At 40.8% G+C, this 14,172-nt stretch overlaps 1 protein-coding gene across 1 annotated transcript in view; it reads left to right on the forward strand.

Annotated features, from left to right (window-relative positions):
• Positions 1–14,172, forward strand: part of CHN2 (chimerin 2) — a 263,990-nt gene that overhangs the window by 131,338 nt on the left and 118,480 nt on the right. The window contains exon 2 of the mRNA XM_039862629.1: positions 6,198–6,236. Coding sequence (XP_039718563.1) covers positions 6,198–6,236 — 39 coding nt within the window. The remainder of the gene's footprint in view (positions 1–6,197; positions 6,237–14,172) is intronic.

Consider the following 14,172-nt stretch of genomic DNA (forward strand, 5'->3'; position numbering starts at 1 on the left):
CACTTCATGCTATATGTTGGGTAGTATTATTACTCCCATTTCATAGATTAAAAAACTTGCCTGAAGTCACACAGCTAATAAGTGACAGAGCTAGGTTTTGAACCTAGACAGTCTAGCTCCAGAGGTCATGCTCTTGACCGCAAAGTTCCGACCCAGACCACCCATTTTCATGGCTTTAGTATATGGTAACTTATTTATCCACTCTCTTCTTTCTGGGCTGTTAGATTCACTCTTGTATACAAAGCAGCAATGGATACCCTATTCACATACTCACCTTTGTTCATGTGTTCTGTTTCAACTTTAGGTTGAATTCCATGAATAGAATTGCTGAGTCAAAGGGTTTACACATTTTTTCAAGTTTGGATACATATTAGTTAATACTTCTTTATTATTTTGTTTCAATCTTTTTCTATTTAAGTATAGTTGGTATACAATCTTATAATGGTTATTTATATTAGTTTCAGATGTACAATATAGTGACTCGACATTTTTATACCTTACAGTGTGATCACCCCACTATTTGTAGAGATCATCGGTCACCATGCAAACTTATCACAATATTGACTATATTCCCTTTCTTCTTTATATCCATCTCCCCACCCCCTCCCTTCTGGTAAACATCCCTTTGGTCTCTGTTTCTAGGAGTCTGTTTTTGTTTTGGTTTGGTTTGTTTTTAGATTCCACATTTAAGTGAATTGGCAAGATTTTGTTCTTTTTTAATGCTATACTTAATTATATATTCAATTTTATATATATTCCACATCTTCTTTATCTACTCAACTATCAATGGATACCTGGCTTCCTCCCATATCTTGGCTATGGTAAATAATGCTGTAGTGAACATAGGGGTGCATGTATCTTTCTGAGTTAATGTTTTGGTTTTCTATGGATAAATACCCATAGTGGAATTGCTGGGTCACACGGTATATCCATATTTAGTTTTTTGAGAACTCTCCATGCTGTTTTCCATAGGAGTTGTACCAGTTTATAGTCCCACCAATAGGGCACAAGGGTTCCCTTTTCTCCACGTCCTCTCCAACACATTATTTGTTGATTTTTTGATAATAGCCATTCTGACTGGCATGAGATGATATCTCATTGTGGTCTTGATTTGCATTTCCCTGATGATTATTAGTGATGTTGAACATCTTTTCACGTGTATGTTGACCATCTGTATGTCTTCTTTGCAGAAATATCTTTTTATATCCTCTGCCCATTTTTCAATAGATTGTTTATTTTTTTCATTAGTTGTATGAGTTTCTACATATCTTGTATACCAACTCTTTATTGGATATATCATTTGCAAATATATTCTCCTAATTAGTAGGTTGCCTTTCTGTTTTGTTGAAGGTTTCCTTCACTGTGAAGAAGCTTTTTAATCACATTTACTATAACATCAAAAAGAATAAAATGCCTAGGAATAAACCTAACCAAAGAAGTGAAAGGCCAATACTCTGAAAACTATAAGATAATAAAACTATAAGATAATGAAGAAAGAAATTGAAAAGGACACAAATAAATGGAAGGATATACCATGCTCATGGATTAGAAGGATTAATATTGTTAAAATAATCATACTACCCAAAGATTATAGATTCAATGCAATTCCTATCAAAATACCAAGATCATTCTTCCCAGAACTAGAACAAATAATCCTAAAATTTATATGGAACCACAAAAGACCCCGAAATAGCCAAAGCAATCTTGAGAAAAAACAAAGTTGAAGGTATTTCACTCCCTGATCACAAACAATACTACAAAGCTATAATAATTAAAATAGTATGGTACTGGCACAAAAACAAACACATAGATCAATAGAACAGAATACAGAGCCCAGAAGTAAACTCTTACTTTTATGGTCAACTAATCTATGACAAAGGAGGTAAAAATATACACTGAAGTAACATCAGTCTCTTCAAGTGGTGTTTGGAAAACTGGAAAGATACAATGCAAAAAAATGAAAGTGGGCAATTCTCTTACACCACATGCAAAAATAAACACAAATGAGTTAAAGACCTGAAACCATGAAACTCTTAGAAGAAAACGTAGTAAAATATTTGATATCAGTCTAAGTAATATATTTTGGATATGTCTCCTCGAGCAAGATAAACAAAATCAAAAATAAAAACACATGAGACTGCTTCAAACTAGTCGATATTTTTATTTTTAAAAATTTTTTAATTGCTTTCTCCCATTTTATTTATTTATTTTTATTTTTCAATTAGAGTTGACATTCAGTATTATTTTATATTAGTTTTAGGTGTACGGCATAGTGGTTAGACATTTATAGAAACTAGTCAATATTTTTAAGCAATATATTTTCAAAGCCTCTTTGAACTTTACAATTCATTGTTTCTTTCCAAAAAATGTATAAATGTCTTCTGGGTTCGATGATAATTTTTTTCTTAGAATGTGTGTGGAAAATCTTCTGTTCTACTTCCTCTTCTTTCCTTTGGTATTCTACCCATTTCTCTAAAATGTTGAACAAAATAATGCACTTTCCGAAAGCAGCATGCCTTGTGTTGTCACTTTTCGTCTCCTGGATTTTAACTCTCAGATGGGGGTATATGAATAGATAGAACACTGTCCTGCGATTCGACTTGATGTCAATATTCTGTACTATTAATCTTCCGTCTTTTCTCTATTTTATTTTTTCTCTTGAGCTTCGCAAAAATTGAATTAATGAATCAGTCATATAATTTTTTCTTGATTTCAATATATGTAAATTAGGGTGGCCAGCTTGGCAAGGATGACTGATGTGTCAGAAGCCTAGAAGGCAGACCTCCCACTCTAATCCTGCCTCTGCCTCTCACTTGTTTTATGACCTTGAGAAAGCCACTTAATTGTCTGCATTTCATTTTCCTCATTTGCCAGATGAAAAAGGTGAGCTAAATGACCTAGAAAGCCTATTCTAGGTTAAAAAATAAAAGTGTCAGCCTATCCAAGACTAAAGTAGAGTTTTGAAAAATAGTGTGTGAAATTAGGCAAATGTGCATGTTGGTGGGGCAGTATTGGAGACAGCGAAAGATTTGTTTCAACATATTAAAAATATTCACTTGACCAAGGCCTCCTAACAGTGTGCTTCAGTGGTTTGTGAAACGTGCCTCTAAGACCAAGGTAATTATACTCGTTCCACTGAAGCATGACAAATGGCCTCTCACTTTGAATTCTTTTATGGAAAAGGAAAACCTTCCATAACAACAGCCCTGGAACTTAATTACAGGCTCCAAATCTGGAGCAAGAATAGAGATAGTCATTGGCTACAGTCAGGGGACAGGAGACCAAGAGCATGAGCTCGCCTGGGAAGAAGGAGGACAGAGTGAGGTAACAATGACATTTGTGGGGCTTCACTGGCAAACTTGCTGTTTGCCAGGTGCTAGCCCAAGAACATTATATACATTATCTCATTTAATTCTCACAATAACCCTGAGAGATAGGTTAAGGGGTCGGTTCTTTTACTTTTTCTGTTTTATAAAGATGAGTACTGGGAGGCTCTTAAAGAGGCTAAGTAACCTGCTTCAAGTTATTCAGCCAGTAGTTGTCACAGGTAAGATCTGAACCCTGAGAGAGTATTCATTTATTTAATATATACTTTTTGACTATCTGGTATGTGCCAGGTACCCTTCTTAGGGTTGGTGATGCACAAGTGACAGAAACAGAATTCCTGTTTACATGGAATTTGACTAATAATGGGATGAGACTGGTAATAACAAGCCAACAAATCATTTAATAATTTTAGGTGGTCGTAATGCTATGACAGAGAGTGACTGGGGTTTGCAGAAGGCTACTTTACACAAGATTGGCAGGGAAGGCCCCCGGGAGGTGACATTTGATCTGAGCCCTACATGTTGGAGCAAACCAGCCATGCAAAGATCTGTTGGATAGCTTTTTACATGGAGGGTCCCGAAGAATAAAGGCTGGGGACTTGGAAGAGCTTGTCTTGTTCTAGGAACAGAGAGAAGACTAATATGGTTGGATGACAAGTGAAAAGGGGAAAATGTCTGCAGTGGAGTCCAGAAGTGGGCAAAGACCAGATGACACAGGGCCGTGTCGGTCACAGTATGACGTGCATACTTATTCCAAAGGCAGAGGGATGACACCGGAAGATTGTAAGCAAAGGCGCGTTCTATTCTCCAGTCTCTGTAGGTGGCTTTCTTCACCTTTGTGTTAAGCTGCCAACAAGGAGCAACTGGAGAGTGATACGTTGTTTATATGCAGAGCAACCTAAATGAAAGTTAGAAAATTGGGAGCCAGTGTCTCAGGTGAAACAAAATTCTAGGTTTTTCACAGAACGACGAGACTGAAATCTACAGTGACAGGTCATCTAAAGTGAACTACCCACTTTAGGTAAGGAGACCTCAGGAGCGTTGGAACTATATTTTAAAACCTGCCTAAAGGGGACTACTTCTTTTGGGGGACCTTCCCTCAACATGCAGAAAGTTGCATGCTAGGTTTTGACCATTTCTTGGTCAGGGGGTTGCGCTTACCTCATAGAATAAATCTCATGCAAAATAACAAGACATGACAGCTTTGGGTAGATGGCATCGCAGGACTTTACATTTCTATGCAATCTGATGTGTATGTGTGGATCTTTATCTGTGAAAAATATCTTTGAAGGTGTGATCAACATTTTAAGATATAGGACCTGGCTTTTCTGGTGAGGTGGCATTGTACGGATGGTTCTAGAATTTTATTGTAAACTCGGCAACTTGATTTATTTTATTTGAATGCTCTTTATAAACAAATACTCATGTTAACCCATTAAAACTGGTTTATGTCACATATAGGATGAAAATAATTGCTTGTTTAGGTTAAAAGCTCTATAGTTAAGCTATTTTTCTCTTACTTTGACAAAGGTATTAAGTTTCACTTTGATTTAGCAAACTAAGTTTGAATAACAACCCAAACCATTATTAATGCAGTGTATCTGTGTGTCTGTGTGGCTGATTCTCCATAAGTAGTTTTCTGACAGTGTAGACCTAACAGTACAGATTTATTTGAATGAAACTGCTTTTGGAGGCATTTATTTGTGATAAATCTGTGATGGAGTGGCCCTGGAGAGCAAGATATTAATTGCAAAAGAATTTAATTTAAGCTACACATGTGTAATTGAGTAAGATTTGGGGACGTTCATCACTCTTGACTTCGGTTTTATTTGTAAATAACGTTTGTTTCTCGGGAGGGGAAAAATTCTCAAACTATTTTACGCATGAGTTTAGAAAAGTCCTAACCCTTCACATAAAAGTAATGTGTGACAGTCGTACAAGGACAGAGCAATATAAGCGTGGCTGTGCGATGCTGTGTGACAGAAAAACAGAGCTCCCTACCAAAGGTGCCGAATTAGAGGACACTTAAGGTTCCCCCAGCTCAAAATTCTGTGATTTGGGGAAAAGGATTTTTCCCTCTGGCTGTTTAAGTTAGAAAGTGTTTTCCCAAGGCCTTAGCTACTAGCTCAGGAGGACTCCAATAACTCTATGAGAATTATAAATTCAGCTGTCAGCACTGGGCTTGTTGAGTCGACTGAACAAGCAGATTTTCTCCCATTGTCTGTTTTCTAGGTTGATGAATAAGAATTTCCTCCTCTCCATTTTGTTGTAGCTCTTTCTGTCTGACACTTCTGATTGCTGAGAGGTTTTCTGGAAATTTTCTAAGTCACACAGTGGAGTAAATTCAAGGAGATAATGTGATTTCAATTGAATCATCAGTGTCTCTGCTGTCAGACCTAGTATTTTAGGAGTTGGTTGAGTTACACAACTTCCCAGATTTAATATTACATACTTGCCACTTTGCATCTTGCCCTCAAGTCTTAATAAATGGGCTAAAGGTCTGATTGGAAACTGTGAGATAAATTATATGTTTATGATGCCAAGTTAAGTAAACACTATTTGAAAGGATTTCTTGAGGGTATAATCAAGTTAATTGCTTTAAAAATCTTTTTTGATTTACTGGACTCTATGAAAATGGTTAAGCAATTGGTTCTGTCACGGTAAGTGATCTGAAGAAAGTGGCGTTTGAGTCCACAAGGGTCGCCATGCACATTTCCTCCCTCATGCCTGGAACCGTCCCATAAATGAGTAGAGAGGCCCCCTGAGGCCAGAATGCAAGTCCTGCTGACAGACTGTTGTTCCTCCAGAGAAGACACGTGTTGACAGTTTGATGCTCAGGCTGACGGATTGATTTCTTTCTTTTTATTCTAGATGCTGAAGAATACCAGCCTCCAATATGGAAATCATACTGTGAGTATCTGAAATGAGAATCTCGGAAGCCTTTCGCGAGCCTGCCTTTTAAACAATTCTTACCATTGGCTTAGTGCTCACAAGCTGTCCCCTACCGCACGGCACTGAAAACCCAAATCTGTGTTTTTCCACCAAGATGAGATATTGGTCAGAGATGGCTGAAAAAGTACTGTCCTCCGACCAGGACCCTCAAGAGCTGGCTGCCTGTGCCCCACTTCAGGAAGAAGAGATGCCTTTGAGTTAGGGCTTTCTTTCTTTCCTTTCTTCTTGTTTCTCTCTTTTTTTTTTTGCACAGTTGATCAGCAAAGATGAACGTGTTGACCTCCATGAATTAGGCTCTTGGCTAATCATCCTACGTCTGTAATATCATATGACATTTACCACAAGAAAATTGATTACCAAGTTGCAAAAAATAATGTGCAATGCTTGGTCACTAAGGGTGACTCTAGAAACAGAGATCATTATCTGATCATGGTCACCATTCGGCTCCCCTCATGAGGACAGATAGTTATCGCCTCAGGCTCATTTCCTCTTTCCTCAGCATCGTCTACCTGACTAAGTGCTTCTCTCCAGTAAGGGAGGGAAGGAGTGTGGGAGGATGGAAACCCACTGTGTGGAGAGCCGGGGACACAGTCTCGTTTACGCTCTGCTTCTAGACGACAATAATAGAAATAATTATTATTTCTATTGTCAACTATTGTCGTTGATGTTGCATTCTTTCTCCTGTCCTTTGAGACCTGCCCTGGGCCAGCTCCTTGCACTAGCAACGTTCTTGGGCTCTCAAATTCTCACCACAGCCTTAAGCAATGGGTACCATTAATATCCCTATTTCGTACACATACAAAGAAACCACAGCTCAGGGAGATTCAGTAACTTGACAAAAGTTTTTCAAAAAGCATTGAGATGACATTTAGAGTGGAACCCAGGGGCAAGCCTGCCACACAGCCTGCAAGTTTCCAAGACTTCTTTCTTTCTATTTAAAATTGTATGCATAAGTACATATGCAGACACGGACGATATACATATGCAGACACGGACACATATATGCATATACTCATGTATGTATATATTTGTTACAAAAGCAATACAAAGCCACATAAAAGACAAACATTTCATGTCCCTGTTTGGGAGCCAAAAAATAATAATAATAAGAGCAAACTTATAGAAATACCTAAAGCTAAGAGTAAAAATTTCCCATCATCCACAAACCAGCCCCATATTCCGGTGCGTTCCCAGTAGCTGACCCCTGTCCCTTTTAGCAGGCATATCTTCCAAGTGCTTAGAACACACATGCCTAATACTAAGGCATTTTTGTGGTTGTCGTTTCCCATTGTAAAAATGGGTTTATGCTGATCTTAGTGCCTTTCAACTTGCTTGTTTCACTTCACAAATATCTTGTCTTTCTCTTTCCACGTCAGCATATGTAGGGTCATCGCCATCTTCATTATATGAGTCTGTTCTTCCATCTGTGAAATAAGGGCCTGTGCTGGGTCTCTGAGGGCCCTTGCAATCTACTGTTCTGCATTCTGATCTTCTATTTTAAAAGCCAGCACTAATGATTTAGTAATTGGATGTTTTTGTTTGTTTGTTTGCTAATGGAGTGTGAAGTGCTCTGACAGTAAATCAACAAAATATCTGCAGTGAGAGGTTCTGTGACTTGCTGTACCTTGCACATAGCCTTGCACACATTAACTACCCAATAAATATTTGTTGAGCGAATGTCACCGCAGAGAGCTTTACTGAAGCGAAAAGATGGCATCGGTTCAATTTTATTTCGCCCTTTGCTAGAAGACCTTGGGCCGCCCAATATCTCTTAAAAGCCCTTATATGTTCTAAGGAAGCTCGAAAAGGCATTAATAATTACATTTTCACAATATCAATTTTACCTTAGCGTATGGGTTTTAAGTTTAATTTTCGGATCTAACCAAGCTGTGTGTTTTTTTTAATTTGCTTTAGACTCATAAAACTTCAGATGCAGAAAGGATGGTTGAGGTCATTTACTATAAACCTAATGACATATATGAAGTTCCTCTTAATTACACCCAATGAATTAATAGTCGTCCAGACTCTATTTGAGGGTGTCTAGTGACATGGAATTCCAGAACTGAGGGGAGCACGCCATCACTGGTGCGATCCACAGCATCAAAAACACATTGACCGAAGGCCTACAGAGCACCACTGAGAAAGAACTCTTTTTAGTTGTTCTGATCCATGAATTGTTTGAGTTTGGGTGTTGGACCATTTATAAACTCACCTGACAATATTATCCCCAAGCTCATCCTACTCTGTCTTATTCCCAAGATTATCATCTACTTTTTTGGTCTTTCGGCAAACATACAGTGAACACCTTCTGAACGTCAGAGGATAGGTATTAGGAATCAACAATGAATAAAATATGGTCCGTACTTTCCTCCAATTTACAGTCTAGTAAGGGAGACTGATGTAAATTACTTAACTTAAAATGCAAATGGATTCTAGTAATAATATACTACTCCTTCACCTCCTGAGATTACAGAAGACTTTACAGAAGAGGTTAAATTTGCATGTGAATCTTGAAGGATAAGTGGGAGAAGGAATCTGAGGACCTTGCAGAACTTCATGAGATACTTTTTAAACTTCAGATATACTAAAACTATAGCATTTTCCTGACCCGAAAGTCCAATAAACCTATCAGAATATGAAATCTGTTTTTTCTTTTCCGAACTTGTTAGAAAACCCATTCTGAACCTCAGGAATTCCCAAGCTTTCCTTTGAGAGATTAATTTTAAATATTGATGTCAAACTCATCAGCATATCATTAATAGACTTTGTATTTTTCCATCACACGCTTATTTTTTTAACCAACAATTATTTGGTACTTTGAAATCTCTCATATATTTACTGCATGCAATGCATTTTTGCCATTTTACGGGACTTGGTTTAAAAATCGATGATGTGCAGGGATCGTGGGAGTATGTAGGTATGTCTGTACTCTCCTCCATTACCTCTTGTTCGCCATACTCTGACTTACATCAGATTCTTGTTATGAAGCATTAGTCCCAATCATGATATTTTTTTCTGAAAGAAAATTTGTCTACTCCGTAATGATCCACTTTAAGAAGCTGTTTCTAAGTTGTAATGTTAATTGCAATGTTCTTGGTTGCAAATAACAGGATATTCCACTCATTCGCCTTGATGGATGTAAGCAAAAAGTCCAGGCAAACTGACTTCAGACAGGCCTTGTTCCAGCCACTCAGATGACATTACCAGAACCCAGTGTGTCTCTTCCTCCATTGGCTCGACCTTCCTAGGTTTGGCTCCACTATGAATAAGCTCTTCCTTTGTGATCCCTAGAGAGCTGCCAACACACCAGGGCTACCACTCTTAATTAAGCGTAGCAGGCAAAGTTTTAGAATCGAGTCTCAGCCCTGACTGACCTGAGTCACCAAGCCTAATTCCATCACTGTAGTCAGAGCTGGGATGTGTTAACTGCCCTAAGCCAGTCAAACTCAGGGAGAGATCAATTCTAGATGATCCGCATGGCTGGAAAATTTGGAGTACTGGTAGAACAGGAAAGATGGAAATGGATGCTGACTTAGAAATCTAGAAGAGTAAGGAACCTTAGAAATCGGCTCTCTCAATATTTTATATAGAGTAGATTATTCATTCATTCATTCATTCATTCATCCATTCATCCATTCAACAAATGCACTAAGTCTTTGCCTTAAGGCAGACGCTGGACTTGAAGCTCTGGGATCACAAGGATGGATAAGACTGGATCTTGATTCAAAGAACCAGGATGTCACATGATGTCCCTTCAGTTCCTGCCTTCTCTCCACCCCCCCCACCCTTTCTTAAAAGCTAATGCTGTCACTTACTGGGCTGTTTCCATAAGAATAATCTTGTCCCAAAGTATCATGTATCTGCAGCTAGCCCTTAGTACTTAAGACCAAACCTCAAAACATTAATGAAGTCACTGAGAAAGATTTGGTTTCAATTCTCTAAAAGAAAAGCTATTTTCAAGTTTACTTTAAAAAAAAAAAATCAAGCCACATTCTAAACTTTAAGCCAGAAATGTATGAACTATATGCCTTAATCAGACAAGTTCGAAAGCCAGCATCATGAGTATACTTTGAAAGATTTTATTTTTTCAGAGGCCAACTGCCAATTAAGTGGAAAATGCTGCGGCCAACAGCTCTCCCAGGACACTTTCCTGGGCAGCAGGTCATGCAGTCATAGCTTGTGCCTGTTTTTTAAAGAGGGGCTTGGAACCAAAAAAACCCTGGTCCACAGACCCCCTGCATCAGAACCACCCCAGGAAAATGTACTATCTATTCCTCAGCCCTACCTTAGATGTCTGAATCAGAAGAGTGAAGGCACCTGCAATGTGTCACACGCCACATGTGTTCCTCGGGCACATTTACACCTGACACACCCTAGTTCCAGTCCCCACAGCCTTCTCCTCAGGATTTTCAGTACCATCAGACAAGAGAAGAGCCCCGTCCTCATTAAGCCTGGACATCATGTTAGCAAAGCAGGACCCTCACGCAGCAGGCTGAGGTGAGGTGGGGTTGAGCCGAGAAGACATTTGAGGCACCTACTATTTCTCACTCATACCATGAGCTTTTTTCCATGGAAACTGGGAAGACGTGAGCAGTGAGCAGGGCGGTACTGGTTCAGTGTCACAAACGAGGGACTGGGTTCGGCCCCTGGGTCTGCGTGGTCTCTTTAGAAATAAGTGGCTGTTAGAGGACATGCCTGCAGGGTCTCTTAGGAGTTGATGGGTCTGGACTGGGGCTTCAGCGTCACCCAGGCCTCGGGCTTTCACTCGGCATCCGTGGGGACTAATTTTGTTACCAGGAGAAGGAGGTCGAGTCTTCTCATTGAAGAAAAAATAAAACATTCTCTCAGTGAGCTCTGGATTTCTCAGTCAGTTTCCGGTTTCTTCAGGAGTGCCCTTTCTCATCTCCATGTTCCCCAGTCACTGCCCCCACCTCCACCTCCGCCAAACGGTTTATTTCAACACTAAGAATTCTCTCATATGCTGTAGGGTAGGAGTTCCCAACCCCTGGACCACAGACCAAGTACCAGTCCAAGGCCTGTTAGGAACCAGGCCGCACAGCAGGAGGTGAGGGCCGGCGAGCATGGGAAGCTTCATCCGTATCTGCAGCCGCTCCCCAGCGCCAGCATCACCGCCTCAGCTCCACCTCAGATCCTCAGGCATTGGATTCTCTGATGCCAAAAATGTTGGGTAGTAGGCCCGGGGCTGGGGAGCACCTGGAACATATTTGCAGGATTACTGTAGAAGCAAACTTTATTATATCTAGCCTCTTAGCCCCTAGAATCACCCAAAAAGTGACATACATTATTGCATTTTGCTTGTGAAATGTGTTTGTTGAACTAAGAAAATTAAAGAAACTGCACTTACGATTATGCGACACGTTTCAGTGATATTAAATGTACCGTGGAGACTTTTTTCATGGATGTTTGGGTTGTTACAGCTAACCTTTGAAAGTGAGGCACTGGGGCCCTCGCTCGAAGCTAAGATAATAGGGTTTAGGGCCCCCTTTCTATATGGTGACCACGCCATTGGCTGCCATCTCATTATTTTTATAGAGACGCACAATCCAGATGCCAAACAGGCTTTTGCCTATTTGTCAATTTCTGTCATTCGGAACAGCACCAAGCAGATCTTGTGGATCCCGAGATTTGCTCAGCGAGAAATAGTAGGTGACTAACGATGTGTGCTGGCCAGGAACCCAGGAGGAGAGCAGAGGTGTCCCTGGCTTGAAGAGTCTGCGAGGAACCCCTCGAAATCTCCCCTGGCTCGTACTGACCCTGGTTTGAAACTGGATAACTATAGCATTTCTCTTTACTGAACCTCAGGGGAACCCTAGAGGGTACAGCTATGGGCTTCAGCCTGGGGACACAGGAGAGGAACTGTCCAGAATGTTTCTTCATCCCCTGTGATTGTTAATGGCATCTCGGTCTCCCAGCCATTCAAGGTCCTTCCCTGTCAGTCCTCCAGTGTTCTCTTAACTCACACTGTCACCATCTCTTTCAGGTCCACCTGAAATAATGTTCTCTCCCACTTCCCTGCCTCCGAGGTCCCTATTCTGATCCCTCCTTCCACGAGGCAAAGGGCAATGCCCCCCCTGCCTCCTGGCCATGCATTAGAATCTTCCAGGGAGCTTTAAAAAGAACCTTTCGGGGGCCCTTGCCAGACTGGCAGAGCGGGCATCACTAGGGACGATGGGGTCTGGGAATCTGTATTTTTATAACAGCTCCTCGGGGATTCTAATGCAAGCAGCCCACATGGGGCCTCCTCGCCATCTGCGTTAAGGAGCTTCTGGAGAGGCTGGAAAATACAGACCGTGGGATCTGGAAATCAGCCTTTAAACCTCGATTTTATCGCATCATCTGTGTGACCTTGAGCTCCTTCAAAGCTTGGCATCTCCACTATATCAGGGAGAGGGGCATAACAGTGACCATGAAAGTTTGTTGGAGAAATTAAATGAGAAGATGTAGATAAGGTGTCTGGCACGTAGTACATGTCCAGAAAATGGCAGCTTCTCTTATTCTGAATAGTCTTATCTTTATTATCATTATTCTGAAACAGACCAGATCATGTCACCTCCCTCAAAACATGGCACCGCCTCCCCATTGCAGACAGAAGAACATCCATGCTCCTTAGCACGACCTTCAAGGTTCAGTTCCATGTGGCCTCCTCCCACATCCGCAGGAGACACACTGGACTTTCACTGATAACATCATTCCCTTTTCCTTCTGGGGCTCTTTCCTCCACCTGTGGCCCCTTCTCTCTTCTCTCCATAGAGAGCTCCACGCCTCTCCCCTCTGGAAGCCATCCTGAACACCTGAGTAAAAACAACTAATCTCTCTTCTCCCCTCATCAAAGTGCTTGGCCCATCCTGGTGGTATTTTTTCACATACATCTCCCTCGCTGGATCAGAGTCTTCTTAAAGTCACAGATCGCGACTCATTCATTCACCAGTTGTGCATTAAGTATTTACTATGGGCCAAGCACTGTTCTAGGTGCTGGAGCTACCACAGTGGGCAGACAAAGTCACCGCCCTAGAAGAGTTGGCACTAAATTCAAGGGAGACAATACACAAAAGTGTGTTGATGGTGAGGAGGGCTGTGAAGAAGCATAAAATGGTGTAAGGGAGGAAAGCGATGGGATAGCCTTTTATCCCAAGCCGGGCAAGTCAGGGAAGACCCGAATGAAGGGAGAGAGGGAGCCATCCGCAGGTAGGGGGAAATCACACGTGCAAAGGCCCTGAGGCATAAGAAAATAGACCAGGGCTTTGGAATCGAAAGGATACATATTAACTGAATGCCCCGGGGCAAATATTTAACTTCTCTGCACTTGTTTTCTCATCTAAAAAAAAAATGAGAATGATAATGATACAACATTCTTTTTTGCTGAGTTCTCCGCAAGATTCAATAAAATATTGTTCCTAGCACACGGCACACACTCAGTGTGTTGGTTTCTGTCTCTTTTCCCTTCCTCTCCATTCATCCTCAAAAATTCCACATAATGCTGACTATGGTATCTGTAGCAGATGTTCAGATATTTTCTGACATGAATTGCAAAGGCACGCTTAGCTAAAAGTGCTTCTCTCTTGCAAGAGATGCACTTCCTTTGTCACCTGCAAGGGAACCATTAAGGATGGCATTCACAAAGCCGGTCCGGCCATGCCCTTCGCATGTAACTGTTGGCTTCAAGAGACACTGACAGCGAGAAGAGAAGAGGAGACAGTGTTCTCTGGATGTGGGTTCTGCAATTCCCCTTAGCTCTAAAACTCTAGGATTCTAGGAATTGGCCCCTCTGGTTCCCGTTACACTCATTAACAACTACACCCTGCTGTTGAGGCTGATTCATGAAGCATAAAGGAGCCTCTCATTATTTAAGGAGAGTGTGGGCGCTATGGGATGG

The sequence above is a fragment of the Pteropus medius genome, unplaced genomic scaffold, assembly GCF_902729225.1.
Source record: "Pteropus medius unplaced genomic scaffold, Ma_sr-lr_union100, whole genome shotgun sequence".
Classification (NCBI taxonomy): Eukaryota; Metazoa; Chordata; class Mammalia; order Chiroptera; family Pteropodidae; genus Pteropus; species Pteropus medius.